We start from the raw sequence: 20409 nt of genomic DNA, 5'->3' as shown, positions 1-20409 counted from the left end.
TATATGTTTCTGCTTAGTGGAGCATAAAATCTGATTTCCACACAGCACTCCCTCCCCAGTCACCTGGCCCCTCTGGTCACAGCACTCCCTCACCAGTCACCGGGCCCCTCTGGTCACAGCACTCCCTCCCCAGTCACCATGCCCCTCCGGTCACAGCACTCCCTTCCCAGTCATCATGCCCCTCCGGTCACAGCGCTCCCTCCCCAGTCACTGTGCCCCTCTGGTCACAGCACTCCCTTGCCAGTCACCATGCTTCTCTGATCACAGCGCTCCCTCCCCAGCCACCGTGCCCCTCTGGTAACAGCGCTCCCTCCCCAGTCACCTGGCCCCTCTGGCCACAGCACTCCCTCACTAGTCACCGGGCCCCTCTGGTCACAGCGCTCCCTCACCAGTCACCATGCCCCTCCGGTCACAGCACTCCCTCCCCAGTCACCGTGCCCCTCTGGTCACAGCACTCCCTCCCCAGTCACCGTGCCCCTCTGGTCACAGCACTCCCTTCCCAGTCACCATGCTCCTCTGGTCACAGCACTCCCTTGCCAGTCACTGTGCCCCTCTGGTCACAGCACTCCCTCCCCAGTCACCGTGCCCCTCTGGTCACAGCACTCCCTTCCCAGTCACCATGCTCCTCTGGTCACAGCACTCCCTTGCCAGTCACTGTGCCTCTCTGGTCACAGCTCTCCCTTGCCAGTCACCATGCTTCTCTGATGACAGCGCTCCCTCCCCAGCCACCGTGCCCCGCCCAGCCACCGTGCCCCTCTGGTAACAGCGCTCCCTCCCCAGTCATTGTGCCCCTCTGGTCACAGCGCTCCCACCCCAGTCACCATGCCCCTCTGGTCACAGCGCTCCCTTCCCAGTCATCGTGCCCCTCTGGTCACAGCGCTCCCTTCCCAGTCATCGTGCCCCTCTGGTCACAGCACTCCCTTGCCAGTCACCGTGCCCCTTTGGTCACAGCATTCCCTCCCGAGTAACCGTGCCCTCTGGTCACAGCGCTCCCTCGCCAATCACCATGCCCCTCTGGTCACAGCACTCGCTCGCCAGTCACCGTGCCCCTCTGGTCACAGCACTCCCTTCCCAATCATCGTGCCCCTCTGGTCACAGCACTCCCTTGCCAGTCACCGTGCCCCTCTGGTCACAGCATTCCCTCCCGAGTCACCATGCCCTCTGGTCACAGCGCTCCCTCGCCAATCACCATGCCCCTCTGGTCACAGCACTCCCTCGCCAGTCACCGTGCCCCTATGGTCACAGCACTCCCTCCCCAGTCACCGTGCCCCTCTGGTCACATCGCTCCCTCCCCAATCACCGTGCCCCTCTGGTCACAGCACTCCCTCACCAGTCACCGTGCCCCTCTGGTCACAGCACTCTTGCAGAAGTACAGCATCGTGGATGGCTGAACATCAGCTGGAATAGGCTCCTGATCTTCTCCCCCCTCCCTGCTCATCTCTTCTTACTATGATTTAGACTTTCCCCCAGAGTTTTCCCATCCTGTGTTGTTATAATATAATGCATTCTTCTGTTGGCAGTGGGAATATGGCCTTGGGATCCCTGGGGGGATGCAGTGATTCATTACTGAAATATCCGCTTATAACACTGACTTTAGGACTTTTTCTTGGCTCGGACAGAGACTGAGATTTTGGGGGATAATATTTCCAACCTATTTTAGTGGGACGGTGATATTCACCAATTGTATCGATAATGTCGCTATCTCAGTTACACCGATGATAAATTGCGCACTGTGCGATTCTAGTTGCCCATAAGCTTGGGAGATCGGTCCTAACACTTTCCCTTTAGCGGAAAAACTTAAATTGCCCCGCCAGCCACCATCTAATGATCTCTGGGTTGCACAGCACTTGAATTCCCCCCATAGAGGAGAGGAGTAGCGTTTCTCCTTTTGTTATAAATAACCTGGGTGCTCAGGTCTTTTCACTTTCGGAGAGGAGTCCAGAGTCCTGTACCTGAGCTTATAACCATGAATGTCCCCGGAGGGCAAGAATCTGTCTCTTCTGTCATTTGTTAGTGTAATGAACATTACTATCCGCTCTGGGCAAAGCAAACAGATTTGAGCGGCTGAATACTTGGCTGCTGGGAATGTGCCCCGGGGGCCCGAGGAAGATGAGTGAACCACTGTGACAGCAGAAAGAAGAGCTCGGCCATTGTACCAGCAGCTGCGTCCGCATCGCTCGTTCAGAGCCACAAATTGTCCCTCTTTCTGCAGGTTTTACCCAAATGCCCTGCACTATGGGCACACCGGCCGGTCACCTTGTTTCTATACTTGAGAGCTAATGTTGACACTTTCATTGCTACAGTAACATTCCTATTTTACGCACTGTTTCCTAACGGAATGTAGTTCAGGGTGAACTTTTAAACTCTGCTATAGCATGTTCCATTATTATCTGTGTTACTCTGAAGAAAAAGACTGCAACTATGTGTCTACACAGGCTTTAACGCATGAGAATTATTTCTGTCAGCGCCGACACAGGCAAAAGATCGACTTGAGTTTTTCACAATTTAAAATAAAAAATTATTTGGTCATAATTTACCATCCACGTGGACTCTGATTGGGAACGGGAAAATGTGTCGGGCGTACATATAGGGGATTATTCTGGTTCATTCACAAAGGCAAGTTCCTTTCTCAAATGGACAAAACCATACTGCTCTGCAAGTGGGGCAGATGTAAAATGTGCAGAGAGAATTAGATTTGGGTGACTTATTTTGTTTCTGTGCAGGGTAAATACTGGCTGCTTTATTTTTACACTGCAATATAGATCTCATTTTGAAATAACACCCCACCCAAATCTAATTCTCTCTGCACAAGTTACATCTGCCCCACCTGCAGTGCACATGGTTTTGTCCATTTGAGAAGGAATTTGCCTTTGCGAGTGAACCAGAATAAGGGCCATAGTGTAGTGGGCACCAGACCTGATGCCGGTGTGGATTATTAGATAGACGGTCAATAGGTGTACACCAAAAGGTCGACATGCAATACGTCAACAAGATCAAAAGATCGACATGACAAAAAGTAGACACATAAAACGGTAGACAAGATATTTTACATTTTTTGGGGGTGTGAATGTCGACATGGATCATCAAATAGTGTAACGCATACCCTTGCATGGCTCACTGCGGGCGCCATGCTTCAGACTCGGTACCTCACTACGCTTGGCCCAAAGTAAGAACAAGCCGGTTAAAAAAAAATCATGAAAAACTCATGTTGTCCTTGTCATCTCTTTTTAATGACCTTTTGACCCCATCGGCTTTTTTGCATGTGGACCTTTTGGGCTGTTTCACACAGTACGGTTCCTGCCGCACGGTGAAATCCCGTACGGTCAGGGAGCCGCGCCGCACTCAGAATTTTATAATGGCAGGGATGGCCACAGCCCGGCAGCCGTCCCTTCCAGTGGGGGGATCCGGCTGCAGCCGTGCGGCCGGGCCGTGGCCGTCCCGTGTGAATGGACACAATAGTGTCCATTCACAACTGCTGAGTGCGGCACGGCTCCCTGGCCGTACGGGATTTCACCGTGCGGCAGGAACCGTACTGTGTGAAACAGCCCTTTGGGGTAGACCTATTGACTGTCAACTCATGTTGACCTTTCTGTGACCTTTTCCCCCCATGTTGACATTATGCATGTCGACCTAGATACTTTCTAGGCCTAATTACTTTTGAGCCTATGATTCATACCCATTTTGAAGTGGCTCATCCACTGCAGATTGTGTGTTCTGTAAGTGGCAGATGTCTGTGTATTGCCGCACTGCTGTCATTGTAAGCTGTGACCAATGGCCGGCTGATGGCTCTGCGTGCAGACAGTTGTTGATGTTACATCACAGATTCTCAAACTCGGTCCTCAGGACCCCACACAGTGCATGTTTTGCAGGTCTCCTCACAGAGGGCCACGTGCACTAAGCTTCAAAAATAATAAAATGGAGAGCGATAAACAACCAACCAATCAGCTCCTGTCTGAAAGTTTTGAAACACAGTCTTGGACATGACAGGTAGGAGCTGATTGGCTGCCTGTTTGTCACTCTCCATTTTATCACTTTTTAAGCTTAGCGCATCTGGCCCAGAATCACAAGTGAAATAATTAGCTCCACCTGTGGATCTTTTAAAATGTGTCAATGAGTAATGAATGCACCTGCCGTGCGACCTGGAAAAAGTGGACGAGTTTGAGAACCCCTGTGCTACGTGAATACATTTCCTTGCCAATACTACGGAAGAGTCTGGGAAATCTCAGGCTGTGATTACTCCTCAACTCCGGGATTGTGATGTGGGCTGGGAATTAATGATGTGAACCAGGTCAGAGTTACGTCACTGATACAGGTTGTAAATGACGTCATCACGCTCCCCCGCCCACGCTTGTCCCTTGCACCTCTCCTTTGGTTCCAAGTGTGTTAGTAGAGCCCGGTGTTCTGATAGATGTGTGAGCTTTGATTTTGTCCAGCAGTGTGTTACACACTAGCATACCCCTGTGCCAAGGAAACCTAGAATGTGACGTCAGATAAGGGGCCAGATGCCTAAGCTCCAAAAGTGATAAAATGGAGATTGATAACCAACCAATCAGCTCCTGCCTGACATTGTTCAAACACAGTCTGTGACATGACAGGTAGGAGCTGATTGGCTGGCTGTTTATCACTCTCCATTTTATCACATTTGAAGCTTAGTGCAATCGGCCCAAGAACCGCTGGGCCCATCTCGTCTGCCCGTATACATAAACACACACACACACACTTATACACTAGGGGTTATACTCTCGGGGAGAGTATACAAACTCCCACAGTTAGGGCCATGGTGGGAATCCGCCATGACAGAAGAGCCTTGTGCTACTCTGTCTGCTATACATGATAATGTGATTGGGTGTTAACCCTAATCCACGCATAAAATCCACGATTCACATCTGTTACGACTTCAGCCCCGTCCCCAATGGCAGAGGTCTGCGAGGGCGCGATAACGTGCATGCGCAAACCTCGCAGCGTGCGCCTTTGGCAAATATTTCATCTGCCGGGTTCTCGCTGCCTGACAGACAGGGCTGGTCCGGGGTGGGCGCCGGCTGTCCATGGGCATAATAATTTGATGGTGAGTGACCATCGAATGATCTCCATCTGTGCAGCTGCATGTGAGTGGGAGCGTAAGCGTACACATCTGCTCCGGAGATGAGGGGGGGGGGGGGGGGGGGGGCATGTGTGGTGCAGTTTACCTGCTAGCTAGGCAGCGAATATACGCAGCCAAGCGAGCAGTTCCGAATCAGGCCAAAAGTTAGCTTGTGAAAATACTCTGCACTGCTGTTAATATTCTGATTTCGCTGGATGCAGTCCATCTTTCCGGGCCTTCTTGTTGCTGTGTTGATAACTAATGACCATAGGTGCTCTGGAATGGGATCATGCGATAGACAAGCATTAGGTCGACACCACAAGGTCGACATGCATGAAGGTCGACATAACTGGAGGTCGACAGGGTCATTAGGTCGACCGAGTTATTAGGTCAACATGGGGAAGGTCGATGGTCAAAAGGTCGACATGGAGTTTTTCAGATTTTTTGGGCCCACATCTCCTCGCATGACTTGCTGCGCTCGACCTTTTGACTCTCGACTTTACCCATGATGACCTAATGACCCTGTCGACCGAACCCCATGTTGACCTAATGCTTGTCTATCTAGTGACCGTATCCCAGGAGCTCTACCTCTACTCATAAGCAGAACTAAATGTTCTTACACCTGTTCCTCGTAGCATCCCTTACCCGTGGGGCTTTATTTCCTTCAGTTGTTCAGGTAACCGACACAAGGAGACAGTTCCACTCCGCAATATTTTACTTGCAAAATGGAAACTGAGAAGCTTTCTCGCATCCATCAGACTTGTCCACGGAGACTTATTGGAAACAGGAGCTAACACCGTGTTCCGCATCTGGATTAGCCGTTCACTGACACCTATTCAATCTGGCAATCGCAAACCCTTCCTTTTTGACAAATGTCCTTTGTGTTCGTGTCACAGGAGACACCGTGATAGATGCGTCTGGGATCCCGGACAGTGCGCTGTATGATAGAGGCTGAAGACGTGCGCTACCTTTCTTCCCCATGCCCTCATCCTGAGCAACAGCTGATGCTTTTCAGCAACTCTGAAACCTGTTTCTGTCCTCGCTACAATCACCGAGCGGAATTTCTGCGCTCGCCATGTGTCCACCATGTAAATGACAATCACTGGGAAAGCGCTTTCTCTGAATGGGCGCAGGAGAGCCGGCAATACTGGGGATGGTTCACAGACTGTGGTGTAAACTATTCCATCTGGGGCCTTGATTTAGTATCTGTTCCAGGCCTCGCAAGCTGTAATTAGAGAGTAGGGAACTTCCTGTACTGATTGAGCTGCCAATGTACCCCTGGCTTGTCAAACTTGATGAATATTGGGGGGAATTGAAATTATATTCTGTCTTTTTTTTTTTTACAGTAATTAAAAAAGTCTTTGCTTTTTTTGAAAATGGAAACACAGAGAGGCGACATTCTGCAGATAATCTGGTTTATCTCTGCATTACCTCTGGATGTACTCCAGGATCACGTTCTCAGGGGACTAATGGAGATCTGGCTAGGGAGGGCAGGAGAGGGTTGGTTGCCCTCTTTGGTGGGGTCTCCTTGTTGTTTGGGGACCCCCCAGATGTCTCCTGTAGGCAGGATAGATCAGTTATGGACAAACTGTGGCCCTCCAGCTGTTGTGAAACTACACATCCCAGCATGCCTTGTCATAGATTTAGCATAACCTAATAGCAAAACGATGGCATGATGGGACTTGTAGTTTCACAACAGCTGAAGGGCCATAGTTTTCCCATGCCTGGTTTAGATGTTCCGTTATTGAAATCTGGGATGGAGAAGAACAAGTGCCCATCATAGAACCCCAATGTGATCTTCACACATGACCCTGAAATTTACACCTTGTGGTAAATTTTTTATAGCTTCCAGAACTGACAAAAAAGGTAGTTTCCCAGAGCGACCAATCAGATTCTGTCTGTAATTTTCTAGGATGCAATAGAGAAATTATGCACAGAATCTGATTGGTTGCCATGGGCAACATCCCCACGTTTCATTTTTCTTTAGTAAATTTACCCCCTTGACCTTTAGCATAATGTGAAATGAATCGATTTGAATGGGATTAATATTAATATTAATAAAAATGTAAATAATTACCTCATTTGTATTGTATTACTTATGGGTGTATTGTATTACTTATGTGGTGAACCAGCCACAGGACTCCATACTGTACATCCGGCCTTCAGGACTCCATAAAGAACAGAGAGGCCTGGTGCTGCTAAGTAGACGCGGCAGCCATGTTTGATGGAACCAATGTGCAGTGCCTCAGAATCCAGTGATGCCATTGGCAGCTGTTGACATTGTTTGTCTGCAATTTTGTTTCTGCCCACAAAATGGCTGCCTCCCCTCACACTGGCCTTTCAGTCCCAGATTTCATGGCGTTCTCCCCAACTCCAACCTAATTGAAACAGGCAGGAGCAATTCATTGTAGATGTCATCATAACCTCAGCGGCCCCACTGCATGATGACACGCATTGTGCAGCAGGGCACAGTGTCATGGTGATGTCATTTCTGGAGAGGAGGGCCTAGGGTCAATTGAGTTTTCCCCCTGACCCTCCCGCTGGGATTTCTTGCAGAAAGTGGTCCATAAAGTCCTGTATACCCCTGCTGTGTGTGTGTGTGTGTAACGGACAGCGGTCTCTATCCCCGTCATCCTCCCCCATCCTCTGTTCCTGGCGCTCATCCTCCTTCAAGATCAAAGCTTTATATTTAGGGCCTAACAAGAGCGAGTCACAGCTGTGTTATATCAGGGAACTCGCAGGACATTTATCAGCTTCCAGAATTAAGGTTTAAAAGTTAGAATTTCCGGGAAGGTTCTGAGCTGGAGCGTTTGGATGTGTATCCGCTCGTCTGTTATATGGGGAAAATGTTCCTGTGTAGTGTCACAGGGACAGCAGGATGCTCGTGTATCTGGGCCCTAGCGACTGACAGCGCCATTTAACAGGAAATATCATAGTGGTTTTATTAATAGGTTTTTGCTTGCAAAATTCCCGTGCCGAATTTAGAATTCTATTTACTGAGCCTTTGGATGGAGATTAAGGGCCTCATTCTGGTTTACACTCAGAGGCAAATTCCTTCTCTAATGGACAAAACCATGTGCACTGCAGGTGGGGCAGATGTAAAATGTGCAGAGAGAAATAGTTTTGGGTGAGTTATTTTGTTTCTGTGCAGGGAAAACACTGACTGCTTTATTTTTATACTGCAATATAGATCTCACTTTGAAGTAAAACCCCACCCAAATCTAATTCTCTCTGCACAAATTACATCTGCCCACCTGCAGTGCACATGGTTTTGTCCATTTGAGAAGGAATATGCCTCTGAGAGTGAACCAGAGTAAGGCCCAAAGTCTGATCTCACTTGAACCCCCGGTAGCTTCCCGGACGGCAGCATCACATACGATAAATAGTGTGTGGTCCTTTTGCATACGATTTATTGTATGCGATCCCACACAAGGCTGCCAGATCCGAATGATCTTAATTGAAGCCCTTGTGATCTCCTGCTCCTATTGGAATCGGAGGTTAAACACATGTGATTTGACACTTTTCATCTGATTTCTCCACCCAATGCATCACAATCGTCATGAAAAGGGCCCATATCGCACTAGTGTATGACCCCGTTTAATAATGAGACACTTTCGAACATGGGTGGCCAAACCGGTCCCTGAGGTCTACCAACAGTCCATGTTATCCAGGCCACCTGTGGATCTGTAGAATGTGTCAGTTAGGAATGAATGCAGCACAGATTTGAAAATGTGACATTTTAGTGAAGACTGCACCTGTGCATCGGCTGGGTGGTCTGGGAAATGTGACGGTGATATATAGTAATGACTGCACCTGCGTACCAGCTAGGTGATCTTTGAAACGTGACAGTAATGACTGCACCTTTGCATTAACTAAGTGGTCTGGGAAATGTGGCAGTTGAAATGTGGCAGTTAGTAATGACTACACCTGTGCACCAGCTTAGTGGTCTGGAAATGTGGCAGTTATTAATGACTGCACCTGTGCACTGGCTAGTTGGTTTGGGAGATGTGACCGTAATAACTGCACCTTTACACCAACTAGGTAGTCTGAAGTATGTGACCATTAGTATTGACTGCACCTGTGCACCAGCTAGGTGGTTTGGGAAATGTGACAGTTAGTAATGATTACACCTGTGCACCAGCTAGGGGGTCTGGGAAATGTGACAGTTAGTAATAACTGCACCTATAAACCAGCCAGGTAGTTTGGGGAAGGTGACAGTTAGTAATGGCTGCACATGTACACCAGCTAGGTGGTCTGGGAAAAGTGACAGTTAGTAATGATTACACCTGTGCACCAGCAAGGTGTTCTTAAAATTGTGACAGTTAGTAATAACTGCACCTATACACCAGCTAGGTAGTTTGGGGAAGGTGACAGTTAGTAATGGCTGCACGTGTACACCAGCTAGGTGGCCTGTGAAAAGTGACAGTTAGTAATGATTACACCTGTGCACCAGCAAGGTGTTCTTAGATTTGTGACAGTTAGTAATAACTGCACCTATACACTAGCTAGGTAGTCTGGTGAATGTAACAGTCAGTATTGGCTGCACATGTACACCAGCTAGTTGGTTTGCTAAATGTGACTGTAAGTAATGATTACATCTGTGCACCAGCTAGGTGGTCTGAGATTTGTGACAGTTAGTAATGGCTGCACATGTACACCACCTAGGGGGTCTGAGAATTGTGACAGTTAGTAATGATGGTCTGGAAAACATGGACTTTTTGTAGATCTCGGGGACCAATCAGTGGTGTGCAGACCGAGACCTGACTTCTATCTGCAGTGGATGTAACATAAGATGGGCCCTAGAGTGGTTCAGCAACCTGTGTAGAGCTAGCGTTGTCCTCGGGTGCCTCCTGCTATTATCCTCATGTCCCTCTTGTCCAACGTTCCAGGACAGGTGTCTGTTCATGTTGTTTTGGGGATTGGATGATAAAAGCTCAGTGTAAGGTAACAAGAGGAGAATAAAGGACACAAAGCAGAATAACCTGCAGTAATATTGAATCCGACGTTCCGTTATTTTACAGATAATTAAGAGAGATGTTGTGGCTTTAATACCCGTTGTTTGTTGATGGATGTGGCAATCTGTGCCATTGTTCCGCATGGTGGATTGTAACAAATTGAGGAAGTCACAGAAAGCTTTTTAGCGCCTGAGATGTATTAATCTACTGCTCAGTAGCCGGCGTCTCGCTGCGTTATATATGTCTGCGGTACACTCTTCATCTCCGGCAGTCAGACAACGGCGCTGGATGTGAGCATCAATCAGCCGCTTCCATCTCAGAGGCTGCAGCAGTGTCCTGGGTACCCAGCCGCCAGCAGCTGAATGAGCTTGTGTTAGCCATCACCCATACACAGCGGGGGCACCATACAGTGCTGTGATCCAATATCACTCATACACATGGTGGCATCATACAGTGCTGTGATCCAATATCGCTCATACACATGGTGGCATCATACAGTGCTGTGATGACCCATATACAGCGGGGGGTATCACACAGTGCCATGATACAAATCACCCATATACAGCGAGGGCACCAAACACTACCATGATCCAATATCACACTGTAGTTTGTACATCCTACTGCCTAGTACTGTAATATGTACAGGCCACTGTACTTTAATACATAGAGACTACTGTGGTATGCTGTAATATGTACAGAATGCTGCACTGTACTGTAATAATAGAGATTGCTGTACTATACTGTAATGCACAAACCATTGTACTGTAATATGTGCAGGCCACTGCGTTTTACTGTAATATGTACTGAACACTACACTGTAATATGTATGGACCACTGCTCTATACTGTAATATGTACAGACCACTGCACTGTAATACTGTATGTATGGACCACTGCTCTATACTGTAATATGTTCAGACCACTGCACTGTAATATGTATGGACCACTGCACTATACTGTAATATGTACAGACCACTCTCCTCCTCCACAGCTCCCTACCTCTCTTCACTGATCTCTATCCACACTCCCTCCCGTCCTCTTCGCTCCATCGCTGACCGCCGACTGACCTCTCACCTAATCACCTCCTCCTACTCCCGTGTCCAAGACTTCTCTCGCGCTGCCCCCCTGCACTGGAACAACCTCCCGCCACCCATCAGGCTATCTGATTCCCTTACCTCCTTCAAGCGCTCCCTCAAAACCCACTTTTTTCGACTAGCCTATCCCTCCTCCTAACCTCTTTTGATCCTCCTATCCTGCCTCCGTTCCCCTCCGTTCCTACTTATACTATTGTATTTCGTTCGTCCACCCACCTATTTTTAGTATGTTAACTCTTATGAGTAGGGTCCTCCTTCTTCACGTACTCACCCTACCTCATTACCTGACCTGTGCTCCTGTCCTGTTCTTACCTTCCTCTACTTCATCTTCAGTCTCCTCGACAATTTCCACACCTACTTCTAAACTGATGCTGATTTTAGTTTTACCAGCTATACCCCTATTTATACTGTATTTTTCAACACACCCTGTACGTTACCTTGTAATTTGTTTTTTTTGTTTGCTATGTACGGCGCTGCGGACACTTTGCAGCGCCTTATAAATAAACGTACTACTACTACTACCACTGCACTGTAATATGTATGGACCACCACTGCGCTATACTGTAATATGTACAGACCACTGCACTGTAATATGTATGGACCACTGCGCTATACTGTAAAATGTACAGACCACTGCACTATAATATGTATGGACCACTGCGCTATACTGTAAAATGTACAGACTGCTGTGATATACTGTCATTTATGCAAACTACTGTGCTGTACTGTAATATGCACAGGCAAAAGTGCTATAATGTAATATGTACAAGTCACTAAGCTATACTGTAATATGTACACGTCACTGTACTATAATACAATATAAAGTAATATGTACAGACCTCTGTATTGCAATATGTACAGGCCACTATACTGTAATATGTACAGGCCACTACACTATACTGTAATATGTACAGGACACTGCGATGTACTGTAATATGTACAGGCCACTACACTATAATGTAATATGTACAGGCCACTACACTATACTGTAATATCTACAGGCCACTACACTATACTGTAATATGTACAGGCCACTGCGCTGTACTGTAATATGTACAGGCCACTACGCTATACTGTAATATGTACAGGACACTATACTGTAATATGTACAGGCCACTACACTATACTGTAATATCTACAGGACACTACACTGTACTGTAATATGTACAGGCCACTGCGCTGTACTGTAATATGTACAGGCCACTGCGCTATACTGGAATATGCACAGACCACTGCGCTGTACTGGAATATGCACAGACCCCTACACTATACTGTGAAATGTGTCTCACGTGTTAGTACCCATCTATAATCGCGTCCGTCTTCCAGTTGGATAGGCATATAAGGTCTCAGGTGATTTTCTATGGTAAATCACTTCTTTATAGTTAGAGGTGACCCTATATGTCCTGCAGTATGTCACAGAGACAGACAGGTTACACAGACGTCTGGTGTTTGTCACCTTCCTCCTCAGACTAGGCATGGGGAACAGATGTCACCTGGGGTCTCTCTGCCTCTATGGAGGACACTGACGTCCCCTGAGCGCTGATATCTGTAAGGAATTCAGCAGACAGGGCTGGGCACGTGGGATATACATAGCGTGGGATGTGAGGCACCGACACTGGTACAGGTTACATAATCCTCATGCCTCGTCCTTTATGAGGCCAGAGAGGAGTAGCAGCAGCAGCAGGCGGAGATGTTGTAACCCTAAACAGACACTATTCTTGTTTTGTTATCCGGAGATTGGCGCCAGCAGCTCTGCCCCCGAGAAGACGATATACCCCAGCTATGGTCACATGTCCTATCTATGCTGTAGGACTATATATGTGCTGGTGTTCTCATCCGCTATATACTGTACATCTATCTAATCACCCTCTATGTCCTCCTCTCCCGACAGGTCAACCAGCAGATGTTCTCAAGGTATTAGATTTTAAAAATTTACCCGATGGAGTAAGAAAAACAACAGGGTTCTGTGCAATGAGGAAATCATCCAAGGGACCAGATGTAGCGTACCGGGTGTCCAAGCACGCGCAGCTCAGCGCACCGACCAAGCAGCTGTTCCCAGGTAAGATGGCGTTCTCCTGCCAGCGATGGTGCGTGAAGTCCTGACCCAGGTCTGTGCGCTGGGCAGGGGATTATGCAGTATGTGTGATCCTATAACCCTCACCTTGCTGCAGGGATTTATCCTAGGCATCCACACACCGGGGATTTATCCTACGTAGCCACAGACTGGGGATTTATCCTATGTAGCCACACACCGGGGATTTATCCTATGCATCCACACACCAGGGATTTACCCTACGTAGCCACAGACTGGGGATTTATCCTACGTAGCCACACACCGGGGATTTATCCTAGGCATCCACACACCGGGGATTCATCCTACGTAGCCACAGACTGGGGATTTATCCTACGTAGCCCCACACCGGGGATTTATCCTAGGCATCCACACACCGGGGATTCATCCTACGTAGCCACAGACTGGGGATTTATCCTAGGCATCCACACACCGGGGATTTATCCTACGTAGCCACAGACTGGGGATTTATCCTACTTAGCCACACACCTGGGATTTATCCTACGTGTCCACACACCGGGGATTTATTCTACGTATCCACACACAGGGGATTTATTGTACATATCCACACATTTGGGATTTATCCTACGTATCCACACACCGGGGATTTATCCTACGTACAGTATCCACACTCCGGGGATTTATCCTACGTAGAGTATCCAAACACCGTGGATTTATCCTACGTATCTACACACTGGGGATTTATCCTACGTATCTACACACTAGGGATTTATCCTACGTATCTACACACTGGGGATTTATCCTACTTATCCGAGGGGAGATAAAATCCGGGGGGGGGGGGGGGGGGGAGATAAAGTGGAGAGAGATAAAGTAACAACCTATAAGCTTCTAACTACCATGTTACAGGCGGTGTTTAAAAATGACAATTAGGGGCTGGTTGTTGTTTATCTCTGTTCGCTTTATCTCTCTTCAAAGCTTAGTAACCAGACTTCGAAGTTCCAGCCAACCAGCTCACAACTGCCAGCCTCACTCACAAAATCCCCAAAGAAGATCTGGAAAACCTGCATTGTTGGGCCGTGGGTATGGAAAAGCACATTTGATGACTTTTGACTGGAAATAATGGAAAAAATCTGAAAATAGAACATGTTAGCGATTCTCACACACAATGTCTAGATAGACAGTCACTAGGTCAACACCAAAAGGTCCACATGTTGGTGATATATACGCTATGTAGTAAATGCATGGACTGTGTATCAGTGGCGGATCTGGGGGAGGGGGCAGTTGGGGCAATAACCCCCTCTAATACAGCCCATCCGTAATGAATTATTTCGGCATCCTGCCCTGCACTGAAGAGGTTAAGGCCAGTTCTGTGATTTCCTATTATCGTTCTGCTGCTCATAATGAACTATACATAAATTTAAATAATCATTGTGATCACCCAATAAAGGGGAGGGCTTAAGGCCAGAAAGAGGTAGTGCCAGAACAGGAAAATAGGAGGAGTCACAATTTTAAATATGAAATCAACCCCACCCCCCTCTTCCCCTAAAAGAACAGTCTAGATCCGTCCATGCTGTGTACCTCACGTCTCTCTAACTGTCCCGCTGCTATGACACGCGTCACACCAAATGTGCCCAGCAGAGGGAGCTAATACGCACGCTCCACAACTGCTGTGAGGTCATCATGCAAATGCAATGACATCATTTTGACCCAGATTCATTTAAAAATATTACTAAATAAAATATTTATTTTTAACCAATGGAACTTCTCTTTTTGAGATTTTGGCCCACCGGTAGCGGCACCAGAGACATTAACCCCACATGGTGGGGACATGTTCCCACTTACTGGGCCAGCTCCATCCTCTTTGTGGGTTTCCAGTGTCTGTAATCCCATATCCACCCTCTGCTGTTCTGATGCAGAACATGTGATTGGTGTCGCCCTGCGTTTCTCAGACTGACGCAACCCCGGGGAAATTGTGCTGGCTGAGCAGCTTTCCTGCAATTACACTTGCCACCACATGTAGGAAAATGAATGTGAGGTTGGCACACGGGGTTCTAGCAGAATCCTCGTACATACCTATCATTCCTTATAATCTGCATTCAGTTATACCAGGGGGTCACCAGACCAGTAAACCAGGATTTGCTCCCCTGACAGCCATCATACAGAAGCTGAATGTTTGGGTTACAGCCTGTGTTCCAGTCCTCATCCCCAGGCCTCTAATATTATAGTAGCGTATAGAACACACTTCGACTCCACAGTCCCTCCGACCACTTTGACTAATTTCAGAGCGATCAAACGACCTTGAGAACATCGGATTTGAAGCGTTCACATCGGGGATTTATCCTACATGTCCACACAGCGGGGATTTATCCTAAGTATCCAAACAGCGGGGATTTATCCTATGTATCCACACACCGGGGATTTATCCTACGTATCCACACACCGGGGATTTATCCTACGTGTCCACACAGCGGGGATTTATCCTACGTATCCACACAGCGGGGATTTATCCTACGTGTCCACACAGCGGGGATTTATCCTACGTGTCCACACAGTGGGGATTTATCCTACGTATCCACACAGCGGGGATTTATCCTACATGTCCACACAGCGGTGATTTATCCTAAGTATCCACACAGCGGGGATTTATCCTACGTGTCCACACAGTGGGGATTTATCCTACGTGTCCACACAGCGGGGATTTATCCTACGTGTCCACACAGCAGGGATTTATCCTACGTATCCACACAGCAGGGATTTATCCTACGTGTCCACACAGTGGGGATTTATCCTAAGTATCCACACAGCGGGGATTTATCCTAAGTATCCACACAGCGGGGATTTATCCTACGTATCCACACACCGGGGATTTATCCTAGGTATCCACATACCGGGGATTTATCCTATGTATCCACACATCGGGGATTTATCCTACGTATCCACACACCGGGGATTTATCCTAGGTATCCACACACCGGGGATTTTTTCTACGTATCCACATACCAGGGATTTATCCTAGGTATCCACACATCGGGGATTTATCCACACACCGGGGATTTATCCTACGTATCCACACAGCGGGGATTTATCCTACTTATCCACACACCGGGGATTTATCCTAGGTATCCACATACCGGGGATTTATCCTACGTATCCACACACCAGGGATTTATCCTAGGTATCCACACATCGGGGATTTATCCACACACCAGGGATTTATCCTACGAATCCACACAGCGTGACTGCAAGTAGATAGCCGCCGCCCATACAGCAAGAAAACCCGCCCCATGCAAATCTGCAAGTGAATTGTAAATGGAACGCTATTCGCAATCCACTCGCAATTTCCCCGATCTGCACATCCACAATCAAGTTGGATCCACCCTGTATCAGGCCCAAGGTGCGAGACTTGCCCATTAATATGGCACAGTGCAGATGAATGTTTCTATGAAACATTGTAACCTACTGATCAGGGATGTCTCGTGTCATAAAGGAATGTCAAACAAAGAAAAGCTCCCTACAGAGGTAACAAGGGAGGATAGTCCGGAATTCCTGAGCAATGACACCGCTTGTATAATCATCTGTTCCATCGTCTCCCTAACCAGACTCCTCATGACATTCCATAAGTCACTGAGGAATGAAGCCGGACCCCCTATGCAGGTCCATTCATATAGACTATAGAAGGGGTCATACTGTATGAACACGGAATGTTATTTAAACCGTGCGGTGGAAAGCTGCATTTGGCCTGAATTTTATTTATTAATAGTATATAGAGCATGCATATTCCAAAGCGCTGTACAGAGAACATCTCAGTCAGTCACATTAATCCCTGTCCCAGTGGAATTTACAATCTATATTCCCTACCACACACACCTGCGATAATGGTTTGTCAAAATCCAATTAATCTACCAGTATGTGTTTTACTGTATACTGTGGGAGGAAACCCGGAGTACCTGGAGAATACCCAAGCAAGCATTGAGAGAACAGGCACACTCCACACAGATGCAGCCTTGGTGGGAAACATACCCCACACCTCAGTGCTGTGATTTATCAATGCTTACCACTGTGCCAACTGGCAGTGAGCAGTGTGACATAGCAGGCTAAGGACAGGATTCCGGGCATAGGACTGACACTGGAATCTGAAGTGGGAGAGAGATTGGGGAAGAGAGTCCTTGTAAAAGACTAAGATAATATGACCTCTGTACGGTATTCAGCTGGCAGAAGATATATGGCAAGGAGCCGTGACTATAACCATACCATTTATCATATGCCCCAAATAACACCTGCTCGATCCCAATCACATGTGGCTCTGCGGGCATTTGTGCCCGGGGACGCTGTGATTTGTGGCCAACTGCTTAACCAGCCACCAAGATGGCAGCATGTCTGGGCAGAGATGGGCACACACAGGGATAAAGGCACATTGGTCTCTGTTACCTCAGATACCCCATATATAACTGTGTGGGACAGGTACCGAGTGTATCACAGTGTGGCACAGATGCCCCCTGTATCACAGTGTGGCAAAGATGCCCCCTGTATCACAGGGTGACACAGACACCCCCGTATGACAGGGTGGCACAGACGCCCCCTGTATCACAGTGTGGCACAGACACCCCCTGTATCACAGGTTGGCACAGACACCCCCCGTATGACAGGGTGGCACAGACGTTCCCCGTATGACAGGGTGGCACAGACGCCCCCGTATGACAGGGTGGCACAGACGTTCCCCGTATGACAGGGTGGCACATCAGTGACTGTTATCTTCTCTCTCTCTCTCTCTCCCGCACAGATACCCCATTTCCAGAAGACTTTTCCATTTTGATAACTGTGAAACCCAAGAAGGGAAGCCAGTCATTCCTGATGTCCATTTACAACGAGCAGGGCATCCAGCAGATCGGAGTGGATCTCGGCAGGTCGCCCGTGTTTTTATACGAAGATCATCTGGGAAAACCCGGCCCCGAGGATTACCCGCTCTTCAGTGGCATTAACTTTTCCGATGGCAAGTAAGTGACATATCATGGGCAACTATTACCCTGTACGGACGCTCTGCTGAGGGCAGGAACAGATGAGTTATTAGCCACTTTTTCAGACTGCTAAAAACATACCCCACAGCCTGACATTTACACCAAAACATCCTAAGGTCAAAAAGCTCAAATATCCAATGAGTGTTCTCAACAAATCGGTGTAGAACATTTCTGTTACCTAGGAGACTGCAAGCCCATGCAGCATCATGAAGATGTATACCTCCTGAGGTCTAATTGTTATTAAGAGAGCTTAACTTCCTTCCTCTAGGACGGACAGTAAAAGACAGGTAAAATGTGACTTTCATTAACATAAACCCTTATTTCAGTTAATAATTAGGCAGCCTTTGAAAGATATTAATGACCAATAAAGGATTTTCTTGCTCTTTAATTAGTAAACTGTGTCACCTCTGGACTCAGCTGGAGTGATCGCCGATTTTTGTGCTGGCACAGAAAATATCACTGTCCCCAGGCGGCGCATTCCAATAGTATATTAGTCTCATTACCCCTGAAAGCATCTACAATGTAGCTCCTGTGCGGCGCTGCAAGGTCCTAAACATCATTAGCAGCTAGAATTTCAGCTGATAAGTGATTGTCCGGACGGTAATTACACCGCAGGTTCTCGGGTCCTTGCCGGTTCTCTTCTACCACCGTACAATTAAGATGAAAATGATACCGATCTGAGCCCCCTTCCCCTGCTTTCTGCGGCACGGAGAGGGAGGATACAGATCATCATTGCGCTGACTCAGGTTATGGAAAGTTCTTTTGCTTAGTAATACATATTATGCACGTACAGAGCATTTACAGCCCTATAAAAGTGATGTACGGACACTTGCATCCTTTTATATAAACACTACTTTATAATCACTGCGGCGGATTTGGGTATAAGAGATCCGGACGAGCCATTCGAGGTTATGCGCTACATTAATGGTGGGTACAGGCGCTCAGGCGTCAACATCGACCCCAAAAAAACTTAAAAAAATGTCGACCTTTTCATGAGTGGACCTTTTTAATGTTGACCTTTTGCTTGTGTCGATATTTTGTTCATGTCGACCTAGTCCTTGTCTACCTTTTTTTCCCAGTGTTGATCTAGTTCCTGTCGAAATTTTGTCAATGTCGACCTTTTGGTGTCCTTATTTTATGGTGAAAATGTTGTGACCCCTTAAACACTCCTAATAATGACTAATTAGGCCAGGCATGTCCAAAGTCAGGCCCCGGGGGCCAATTGCGGCATACAGTGAATGGGGGCACGCTGGGGGACCATTCTGATGTGATTAATGATTCAAAGAATGTCAGGCTGAATGGTCGGCCCCCACACATTTTCACCTCACCAAATCTGGCCCTCGTCGCAAAAAGTTTGGACATCCCTGAATTAGACAATTTGAAGGTTCCCGTTTGCTTAAAAAGTCCAATAATGACATGTCATTTTTGGGGGTTTTATAAAATAAATGTTTCAAATTACCCCCAAACAACTATCTTTATTGCTTAATGCACCTCATATTTTATGCATATTAAAGAAATTGTTTGTAATATTTTCCAAGGACCCCAAAAGTATCTTTTTCCAACTGTTTTTTTTATTTTTTTGTAATCATTTTTCAAGTTTTCTTTATGCACAAATGAGCCATTTAACACGGTTTAAATACCTCCAGTACTTTCCCTTTGACCGCTTACCTTTCTGTATGATTCCGCAAATGGATTTGTAATATTTGGGGGGAGTCCAGGAAGGTCACCCAACTTTTGTATGCACTTCTCTGACATTGCATATGGCTGACTGTGCATTAAACAACTATTGATGCACACCTTATTGGATAGGCCCCAATTTATGTGGAAGTCAACCAAAAACCACCACAACTACATCCTGCCGTTACCGTGGAGGTATGTTTCTTAGCTGATGAAATGGACGGCTTCCTGCATAATGCACCACATAGGGGGTTATTTTGGTTCAATCTTTCTGACCAGTTCCTTCTTAGAGGGACAAAACCATGTGCACTGCAGGTGGGATAGATGTAACATGTGCAGAGAGAGTTAGATTTGGGTGGGGTTTTACTCATACCTCCCAACTGTCACGATTTTAGAGGGACAGTCCCGATTTTCGGGTACTGTCCCGCTGTCCCACCCGCGGCAGGCATTGTCCCGCTGCGGGGGGGTGACAGTTGGGAGACCCCCCAAACTAGTAGAATAGACGCTGTGCGCATGCGCACAGCGTCTATTCTCGTATGAAAATGAGGTCGCGGCTA

At 47.3% G+C, this 20409-nt stretch overlaps 1 protein-coding gene across 1 annotated transcript in view; it reads left to right on the top strand.

The window, feature by feature from the left end:
• The window catches only part of LOC146036812 (collagen alpha-1(V) chain-like), a 108931-nt gene that overhangs the window by 51544 nt on the left and 36978 nt on the right, over window positions 1-20409 (top strand). Inside the window, exons 2-3 of the mRNA XM_083160685.1 lie at window positions 13020-13187; window positions 17941-18154. Of these exons, the coding sequence (XP_083016811.1) occupies window positions 13020-13187; window positions 17941-18154 (382 nt within the window). The remainder of the gene's footprint in view (window positions 1-13019; window positions 13188-17940; window positions 18155-20409) is intronic.

Source organism: Crinia signifera, chromosome 9, assembly GCF_055691185.1.
Source record: "Crinia signifera chromosome 9, ASM5569118v1, whole genome shotgun sequence".
NCBI lineage: Eukaryota > Metazoa > Chordata > Amphibia > Anura > Myobatrachidae > Crinia > Crinia signifera.
The sequence above is the reverse complement of the archived record's forward strand: the minus strand, read 5'-3'. Positions and strand labels throughout refer to the sequence as shown.